The sequence below is a fragment of the Eschscholzia californica genome, unplaced genomic scaffold, assembly GCF_041429995.1.
Source record: "Eschscholzia californica isolate CP2 unplaced genomic scaffold, dmEscCali1.0.p SCAF_5, whole genome shotgun sequence".
In the NCBI taxonomy this organism is placed as follows: domain Eukaryota; kingdom Viridiplantae; phylum Streptophyta; class Magnoliopsida; order Ranunculales; family Papaveraceae; genus Eschscholzia; species Eschscholzia californica.
In genome coordinates, this window is record NW_028238472.1 from 37,416,971 (window position 1) to 37,427,435 (window position 10,465).

A 10,465-nucleotide genomic window follows, 5' to 3' on the forward strand; every position below is an offset into this window, starting at 1 on the left:
TTAAGTTAGTTCCATGTTTGTTAATATCGTAGCTTAATGCATGTGTAACAGAAGTAAATGGCGTGGAGAGTTGTAGCTTAATTCAATAGTTAAGTTAGTTCCACGTTTTTAAGTCGAAAGTGCGAAATTTTATATATGGTAAAATATCACAGGTGGTTCGGTTATCCAACCGATGCAAACCGGTAATGCATAGTTCGGATCGGTAACCGAACCAAACCATGAACGGATTGGTTCGGATTTAGATTTGAAAAAACCGAACCCTTTGGTTTGGATTTTGGATTGGCCGAAAAAGTCGGTTATCCAACCGATGTTCACCCCTAGGCCCATATTCCTTGATTTTGGTTCACTTCTCTATAAGAGAAGTCTTTTCATCATTTTCTAACTTTAAGGAGGTGATGGGGGACTAAAATTCCAGGAATTTGTATAGTTCTCTTTTGGGAATTTTGTCTGAATATCGAACAACTAAAGAAGAATTCACACGCAGTTATGATTAATAACATGTTTTTGGTTAATGTAGCAATAAGTCGGGCTAAATTGCCAATAGCCCAACCACAATTTATTCCGGCAGATCGCTATCTCTTAACATGTAGGCAGATCGCCATCTCTTAACATGTAGGCTTAGTGGGTCAGACGTCGGATGAAGGTCTCTGGCCGTTGTGTTTTCACTGGCGGGGCTTGCCCGAGTCAGACACCAAGTACCCACGAATACAATTTTGGGACGGGCCCATGCAGGCAGCGAGCTACCAGACCACTTCGCAGCCCTGCAGGTACAACAAAAGTTACTACAACCCACTTGAAATGTACAATATCGAAACAAGTGTGCGGCAAAAGGAAAGAGAGGTGGAGGAAGAGGGAGATAGAGAAACAAATATGGAGGGAGAGAGCGAGGAAGAGCCGGAAAGAGAGCTTCTGATAGTGCGTGTTGGTCCGCCTTGGTCCTCGGGGCATGTATCTCTTTGTCGATCTAGTATTTTCTTCTATTATAATCTATTATCCATTACTATCCCGTATAAACTATGCTTGTTCAAAAACATACACGTCTCTTAAAATATTATTCATGCCCATTGGGGCAAATTTGCAAATACAAGTGCAATCCACCTATTTTTGATTTTGACTATTGTATCTCTTGTGTACTGCAAACACTTTGGGTGCTTAGACAAATATAACATAGAGTATGACTTTACCGGTTCTATGTGATACTTAAATTCAGAGCATACAACTCCCGTTAATTAACACAATTCAAAGAAAATTTCTTCATGCACATTATTTCCCTTCACTACACACAATTTTATGCTGATGATAAGAATGCGACATCTGGGGAAAAGAAAATTAAAAACCTAATTTAAAATAAACCAAACAAAACTTTCATAATATATTTATATATAAATAAGAACTTTTTATTGTCAATCAATTATTCCAACTTTTCTGAAGCCCATATCAACTCTAACATTTTTTTCAATAAGAACAATATAAAGTAAACTCAAACTTGGTCATATACAAATTAAATAACATAAACCAACTCGAACACTCAATCGTGCATGCGTACATGCATCAAGCATCCTCACAATCTAAACATTTCTTAATATTTTGTAAAGTACATGAAATAAGAGTATTGACAGTTTCAAGAGATTCCATGGTTAGTTTAGCTGTTGGAGTAGAACTAGCTAGGATTTGAAATGCCATTGTGAGTAATGATCCTCCTTCTGTTATTTTCTCTTCTGGTCTTGAACTTATAACTACTGGCCTTGTTTCAATACCATCTGAAAGAATTGAGAAACCAGAAGGTAATATTGCAACTTTACTTGAATCACATCCTGACATTGCTGATTGTAATTCCACAATGTCTACTAAAGCATAAACTACCATCGATTCGTAATTGTTTGTGCAACAATCTTGTAGTATCCACATGCTACCTTCTTTCGATTTCGGTGCCTACATATACCATTCACCACATATTATTTTTACGAATTGACTTGAGTTAGATTTCAGAGTATTTATTTTTCAGTTTCAAACTAGTTGAAAAAGTTTGACTCTGAAATATTTTGTGCCGATTTTAGTCAGCGATGTTTCAAGTCTCCATAAGAGATAAATATGTGACTCAGACTATGTTATCCTTACAAGTTGTACTCATTAAGATAATTGTACTCACTTGTATGGTGACAACATTACCACGATCTTGTCCTTTCGCTAAGTTTGTTATAGATTGTACCGAGCCTCCTGTTGACATGATATCCCACTAAGAAAAAAAGACAAAATTAAAATCATTAAAAATTTACGCGAACATACCAAGAAATTCTATATATAAGTATACATGGCAAATGTTTTACCTCATTTCGTCGAGCATCATCACGTAAAAAATCGAATAAGACATTATGATAAACAGGAATCCATGTAGAAGAAACTGCACATAATATTAACCCTAGAGGTTCTCCAGGATCATTTAGATTCTTACGCGAAGCAATTCTTATGTCATCTCCAGCTTTAGTTACTATTTTAGTCCATGAATTGTAGCTAGAATCTCCAACCGATCGGCAAAAATTACACGTCATTCGTTGCGCCAATTTTAAAATACTTTTTCTCCCCGCCATCGTTGGAACTCCTAAATTGAAATATACAAAATAATTAAATATATATTATTTGTTTTACTTGATGAATAATATTGGGTTGAAAATATTTTACCACTTGAATCTTTGGTTGGAACATTTGTGGCCATTAAGAAAACAAGCCTTTCACATTGCAGTTGTAATGTTGCTACCCAATGTCTTGCACCAAATGCTAGACCACCATTAACAGTTGATCTATATAATGAATGGATTGTGATTTTCTGGCATTCTAAGTGCTGAACCCAAATAACCTGCATTTTCATTGACAATAATCAGTGCATCCATATAGAAGGGTAAGATTCTTAATAATTATTTGTAAATTCAGATGAGTTGATTAGTGTTGTTTTTTGTTATTTAAATTTTAGATCGGAAATCTAAACCAATGTTTGGTGTAAAAAATTTTGTGGCAATGGAGGTGAATCAATGTGATTCATCTTCATCATATATTTATAATAGAAATAGAGGTCACAAATAATAGAATATGAAATAATGTACTAAGTTCTAAGACTCGTCCTTTCCAATATTTATAATCATAAGTTATTACAAGAGATTTACAAGTAATAGATGAAACAATACAAACGATGATGAAACATGAAAAAAAAAATACAAAGGAAATAAAATGTACTAAAAGAGTTTTAGGTGATTAGGAAGTTTCTGATGCACATTAGGGTTAGGGACTACTACTAGTTGCAGCCGACTGCGACTCAGTTTCATGAGTCCACCGGCATCACCTTTATTATCAACCGATGAAACGTTACATAAGGATGAAAACGTATATAGAAACAAAGAAAGGTATATCCTTATGGATTTTGATGAATCCTAGTTCCAACTAATCCCAATCCAAACTGTGTGGTCAGTTGTGCCAGACTCATTCTCTAGAGTCCCAACCGCACTACTGCTACTACCCTCCCATAAATGTATTGACTCGGATTGAATTATCCACCAACAGTGTCCTTCATATTGGTTTGTGGATAGGGTTAAAACGATAAACCGTTGTGTAACACTAGTTGGCGAAACTCCAAACTTGTCGTGAGATGTGGAATTACTTGGCAGATATGTTTATGTGGCCGGACTTTGCAACACAATATAAGTTGGAAGCTGATATTAGAAATAACAAAGAAATATGAGTATTCAAGAATTTCATCTTATGATGACTAATCTTTGGGATCAGTTAGCTTTTACAGAACCTGAAGGGTTGTAGGCTTTTGCTTTTAATATTGCTCATAGGGAGGAATGTCTTTTGGTCCAGTTCTTGATTTCTTTGCGTAATGATTTTGAATTAATTCGTACCACAATTTTGCATAGTAAGCCACTTTTCTCTATTGCTAAAAGAGGTATGTCTCAAGTATGAAGTAAGGAAAGAAAGTCGTCAAGTACCTACCAAAACTGTGTTATTTGTTCGTTCAACGCTAAGTCAGGACAAACAGAATAATCTGAACAAAACCTATTCAAGGGTCGTTATGAATAAATGCAACTTTTGTAAGAAAAAGGGTCATTGAAAGGCTTAATGTCGTTTTGTTCTTCATTCTTGTGTAGTGTATCAGATTATCTTCTCATTCTGATAGTGCATGTTTCTTAGTTATGGTAAGGGTCAAAAGGGTTATCGGTCTTAAGATCAAGTTGCTCAGAAGTTTAATCTCTCTCGCCATGTTATATTTTTGAAGCATATACCTCATTTTTTGTTACTGCTAATGCTCATGATGTGACTTCCTTTTAGCCTAACCCATATTGATCTTTTTCTTATGTTTTAATGTTTGTGATACTCATACTGCTCATGTGAACTTGTTGAACCTTATGTTGCCGATGCTCCTTTCGCTTATGATATTCCTTCACTTCTACGACTAATCAAACTCCCAGTAGAATTGTGCATCCACCTTCTTGTTATCATCATCGTCTTCGTAAGACTACACAGTTGGCTGATTTCATTTCATTATACTTTTTTTCCTCCCTTTACTTCTTTCTTGACATCTATTCATTGTGACTCTAAGCCTTCTTCCCATTAGGAGGCAATCATTGTCTCTTTGGCAAAAGACGATGGCTTAAGAACCTCTACTTTGCATACAACTGACACATAGGATCTTGTACCTTTGCCACATGGTAGGTATTGGTTCTGTTTGGGGGTATAAAATTAAAACAAAGTCTGATGGGTCTATTGAGCGGTATAAAACAAGACTAGTAACTAAGAGATTTTTGCAAGAAAATGGGATGGATTATGAGGAGACTTTTGCTCCGGTTGCAACTAATTTCTTAAATGGATGTTAAAAAAATACTTTCTTAAACGGAGATCTTAAGGAAGAAGTTTATATGGCTGCTCCTTCTAGTGTTCCACATAAACCTAGAGAAGTTTGTAAGCGTACGTAAGAAAGTGTGCTACTTCTTTGGCAGACCTACCCTATATCGCACTATTGTTGGCAGCTTGGTTTATCTCACTATTACTCGCTCAGATATTTGCATAGACTTTGCATGTTGTTAGTCAGTCTGTGGGTTCACCTACCACAATTCATTGGGAAACTTTTCTTCGTATTCTGAGATATCTTCGAGGTACTTGTTTTCAAACTCTCATTCTCTCATCAACGTCTTCCTTGACGCTGTGAGCATAGTCAAATGCAAACTGGGCGAGCGATTGCACAAATCACAAGCCTATTGTGGATTATTGTGTATTCTTAGGTGATTCCCCTATTTCTTGGAGGAGAAAGATATTGACTATCGTATCTAAATCATCATCTCATGGAGCTGAGCACCTTCGTATAACGTCTACCACGACTGAGATAGTCTGCTTACGTTGGTTACTTGCAGACATGGGAGTCTTTCACGAACGCACCAAACACATTGAGATTGATTGTCATTTACTCGCACCATTCAATCAAGGCACCATTAGTTTGTCGTTCGTCTCATCCTCTACGCAAAATTCCTGACTCGTGCACCAAGTCACATTCAATGCCATGCTTTAGTTTCTTAGCTCGCACACTCTCAATGTTTTTCAATACCGTACCGTGAGTTTGGGAGAGGGTACTAGAATTATATATGGAGTATAAAAGTTTTGGGTAGTTTAGTCATTTTCCCTATAAAGGCTTTTAGTTCTTTGCCTCTACTATTTATTTATGTGTTTGCTACTACTCTTGTAAGCTAACTACAATCTAATGAAACTCTTGTCTCTATTAATGGTTCTTCTCACTTCTTCAATTTTCTTTGCTCACAAGCATTACACTTGTGATCAAAGGTTGTTATGGACTTATCTCAGTTAGTTTATTTCAGGTCTTACTTTTTAGGGTAAATATTTGACTAGGTTGAGGTTAGAGCTCAAATTTTAGATCTGAAATACATATTAACTGAAGTTAGAATTCTTATTCATGGCTATACTAATTAAAAAGATAATTTCTTCCAAGATTTTTTTTTTTTCTAAATTACCATCTAAGTCATACCTTGCAGTGGCCATTAGCTTTATCTTCAATGATGCAACCGGATGGGCGTATTCGACATTTCACTATAGAAGCATCGATACTCTCTTCGACATTATCGATAGAGACATCAACGATTGCCCAACGATCAAGGCTCAACTGTTTACAGTATCTAATGAAATATACTTCTCTTGCAGGTACCAATGGTGTCAGCATTTGAAGCTCTGCAAACATCTGAAATCCATATAAAATTATCAACCTTACTTACTTTGGTACCTTATGATAATATAAGCAAAATTATAGTAGTTACACAGTCAAGAATATATCTAAAAGAAAGGCAAATGTGGTGTTCAAGTATGATACAATATTAGGTTTTGAAAGAAAGTGAAGACTCACTAGTTGGGCAGCTCCATTTCTATTTGCATCCTCACCATTGCTGATGACATCCACAGTAGCAGCCTTTGAAACCAAAGAAGGGAACATTTCTTTCCATTGGTTCTAAAACACAGACAAATACAAGAAAAGTATATTACTAACAATACTAGTTTTGATTCCCCTTTACATTTATCATCATATATCACTAAACCACGAAGAAAGACACAATACATAAATTGCCCGAAAAAATGGGAGGATGATGACCACGGTCCATCTCACTCGCTAATATCGTTGGAAAATTTTGTCGCTTTTGCGCGGTTGTGGCTCATGTGTTGTCCGGCCAAGTAGCATTGTTGTAGTTTAGTGGAAGTGTTCTAAGATTGAGGTGCCTATAGAATCTTATTGAGCTAGTTGGAGTGAAAGAGAACATATGTCCCCTAATTTCTTAGGCACTTCTCATTTGGCTATAAACAACATCACAGATGCTAAAAGGCTTGATATTTGGGCCGACCACGGTGATGTGGCTGGCCCCAATTGGTTAAGACGTTTCTCTCTCCTCATGACCTGACCGGTTCGGACCGGCTACATCATCTTTCTGCTTGCGGTCGGCCCCAAACTTTGGGCCGTTAGTAATTTCTGGGAGTGTTTGTTAGGTGGTGCCTATAGCCAAAACGAGTAGCCGATTTGATTGAAACGATTAAGTGTAAAGGGATGTGTTTACTGCAATAGTAATGACTAATGCGTAAAGAACTTTAATATTAATCATGGTAGAGGAAATGAATAAACTTACCACATCCATGAAAGCTTGAACTAATCTAGGAAGATCCACAAAAACGACTCCGACCTCTCTCGAAACCTCAATCGATCGTCTAACTCGTCCATTATCACTCGAGCTCTCAGGCAAGAACTCTCTAATATATTCATCATAATTAAGTATTTCACGACCCGTCTCAACACTTTGAACCCATAATGGTTCACCTACTGTAGCCATTTTAATGAGCTCTTCCATGGCCTGATCAACTTTCTCCATTATTTTCGTTTTCTCTAGCCCGAAAATGCCACTATAATGTTCTAATGAACTCCTATTCTCTTGGTCATGTCCAGCTGAACCAGACGAGCTCGGTGAAGTCCCTCCAGTATTAGCGAATTTTCGAGCACTTGCCCGTAGTTTATCGACCTATATATACACATGTGATAATGAGAAAATAGTGAAATTTGTATGTTAAGTGAGAAGATGTTGTGATTAGAGTACCTCAGCTTTGAGCCTTGCATTTTCAAGACGAAGATGTTGATCTTCTGATGTTATGTTTGTGTCTCTAGCAGTAGTTGCAAAGCCACAATTAGGGCAACACGCCTTCTTGATTGTTTCTCTCATGACTCGGTTTTCTTCTTGAAGTTTATCCATTTCTGATTTTAGTAGAGAGTTTTCATGGCGTTCCTGTATTGCCTATAAAACAAAGCTAGGGTTATATCATCAATCATTGTGAGAGAAAAATAGAATACTACGCCGAGCATACATACATGTGTATATATATATATATGTATGTATGTATATATAATAGTGGTACTAGTCTAGGCCATGAAGTTTCGGTTCATCTCGTTAGTCTGTACTATACAAGGGTTATCGAGTATAACCTATGAAGTTCAGATTGCCTAAGATGAATCGAACTGGTTATATCTGTGAAGCGTGAACTCACGTATAGACAAGCTGAATTTATAATAACATGACATAGTAGAAGAAAGTATAAGTCAATTATAATTGATTGATTGATTGATATAGATTATATATATAGTATAAAGCCGAAAAAAATATTTGAACATGTGATAGTTCAAAGGTTGCCTATACTAATGGATCCATCGTGATAACACGATATTGACAAATTATGTTAAATGATCGAGCGAAATAAAATAACTTCAACATGTTCAAATTGATTCATCTGATAGATTTAGGGTTGGCACCGTCGAATTACATAGAATGATAAACTTTATTATTTTCACAATTTAATTACTTCAACAAGCAACTACTACTAAATGAAAAATTCATCATCATTGTAAAGGTTGTTTCATGGTAGATGATGAATAAATACATTTTAGAAGATGTGTACATAAAACTTAACTACATAAAATAATGAATTATATAGTATTACCTTAATTTGAGTTCGACGATTTTGAAACCAAAACTTGACTTGCCTTGGAGCAAGACCTAATTTCTTACTCAGTTGTTGCCTTTGTTTCTCATCTGGATGAGGTGATTCCTTGAACAACCTAAAATATTTAGAGAAAGAATTTAATCATGAATTATACACATATATACTGCAAATTAATAATATAATTAATTAAAACAAAACTAGTTAATTAACTCACGCTTCCATTTCTTTGATTTGATCGGCCGTGTGTCGATGATATTTCTTTCTCTTCTTATTCTTCTTATTATTATCACCATTTTGATCTCCTTCCACTTGCAACCCTTCAATATCCACATCATCCTCGTCGGTTCGACCACCAGGACCCGTATTTTCACTACTAATCTCCAGCATATGATCTTCCCGGGCACCACCACCACCACCACCACCTCCACCACTCTCTTCGTCACCTTCTTCGACCTCCATACTAGCCGATGCTGCTTGTCGTGCATCTCGAAAAATACCTGCCTATAATCAAATAAAGAAAAAAAACCATTAATGAAGAAATAAAGAAAATATTAATTAGATAAAAGTAAGGTTATTATAAGTTGGAGAAGATTATTCATTATTCATTATTCATACAAGAGATAGAGAAAGGGCAGGAGAAGCAAAGAAATCTTTGGTTTTAGAAGTTGAAGGATTCGACATGTCTAGTCCCATTGAAGTACTCAAGAGTGTTGAATGATTATATGAGGTTTTAAAGGAGAAGTAATGGAGGATGGATGTTTTAGTGGGCTATCTTTAGATTTAAGGATATAAAACAGAATGGTTTTGTGTATTTGTGCATTAATATTGGTGAGTAGAGAGAGAAAGAGAGAGAGAGAGAGATAGATAGAGAGAGGTTAAGTGGTGAAGTAGTATTTTGGCTGGTAGGTGTTGAAAGTTAGGTAAGTTGGGAGGCTTAGGGAGAGAAGGAACTTAACTAACTTCAATTTCTTGAGTGCTTCAACTGTTTTTTTAGTTCTATGTGGGCTACACTTGACCACCTCAACTTTATTACTAGCTTGCTTTACATAATAAAAAATATGAACTAGTTTAGGATTTTTATTTCAACAAATTCTAGTAATAATGACCCTATAAAAGTCATTGGTGTGGCTGAAAATTTATGGGTAGTGCCAAATTTAATCTACAGTTTTTATTGGGTAATATTGACATAAACTTTAAAATTTTATAAGTTCCACGTTCGATTCCGAAAAAAGGTGGATTCTATGGTTTATTGAACTTGAATTATTAAGATATAAAAAACGTAGTTAGACTTTAGGCCATAGTCTAGTTAGGCTTTAGGTTCGTTCTTGTAAGAATTTAAATTCGGCAGTTATCATGTTTATCTCATCTTTGATGTATCAATGTCATTGTAATGACTATCGTACATCGTAGTCAATATCCAAAAAATAATATATAAAATCTATAATTCATCTTTTACACTCGATGCAGTAAACAAAAGAAAATTACTCATATTAAATGAAAATAATTGTACTCAGGATCTCTGGAGGTTTAACTCCATTCAGAAAGAGTCTCCCCCAAATTTTAGAGAATCCCTCATTCATTGGTGCCATTGTTTTGGTTGAAATTCCAAAAAGTTAACGTTCCCAAAGCATGAAGATATGCGACGGTACGTTAGATCCTTACAATCACATCACTTCTTCCAAACGACATACGCTCACCGAAGCTATACCAACAGACCTTAGTGATTTAAGTATGTGTAAGAGCTTTCGATTTAGCCAGATCGGCCCAGCTTTGCAGTGGTATACCAAATTACACAACAACTACATTGCTTGTATGTGAAAAGGAGAAAATAACATAAAATAGTTATTGAAGTGAGAAATTTAAAGTCAGTATGGAACAAGAATGGGGGAGACGATGGAAAAAATGATCGAATCTCATTTTAATTTTGACCATTGGTTTC

General features: G+C 35.7%; 1 protein-coding gene across 2 annotated transcripts; it reads right to left on the bottom strand.

The window, feature by feature from the left end:
- Positions 1 to 1,375: 1,375 nt before the first annotated feature.
- GL2 (HD-ZIP IV family of homeobox-leucine zipper protein with lipid-binding START domain-containing protein) lies at positions 1,376 to 9,368 on the bottom strand. Of its 2 annotated transcripts, none has more exons than XM_086639075.1 (11): positions 9,142 to 9,368; positions 8,741 to 9,027; positions 8,524 to 8,641; positions 7,629 to 7,823; positions 7,167 to 7,553; positions 6,398 to 6,499; positions 6,026 to 6,235; positions 2,680 to 2,854; positions 2,328 to 2,599; positions 2,150 to 2,236; positions 1,376 to 1,932 (listed from the first exon to the last, which is right to left on the bottom strand). In XM_086639075.1, the coding sequence occupies exons 1-11, from the start codon at positions 9,217 to 9,219 to the stop codon at positions 1,552 to 1,554; spliced, it is 2,292 nt and encodes a 763-aa protein (XP_086495201.1). In that variant the 5' UTR covers positions 9,220 to 9,368; the 3' UTR covers positions 1,376 to 1,551. The 2 variants fall into 2 exon arrangements, with proteins under 2 accessions (XP_086495201.1, XP_086495202.1); XM_086639076.1 differs by having other exon boundaries at positions 2,453 to 2,599; positions 9,142 to 9,356.
- Between the last annotated feature and the right edge of the window lie 1,097 nt (positions 9,369 to 10,465).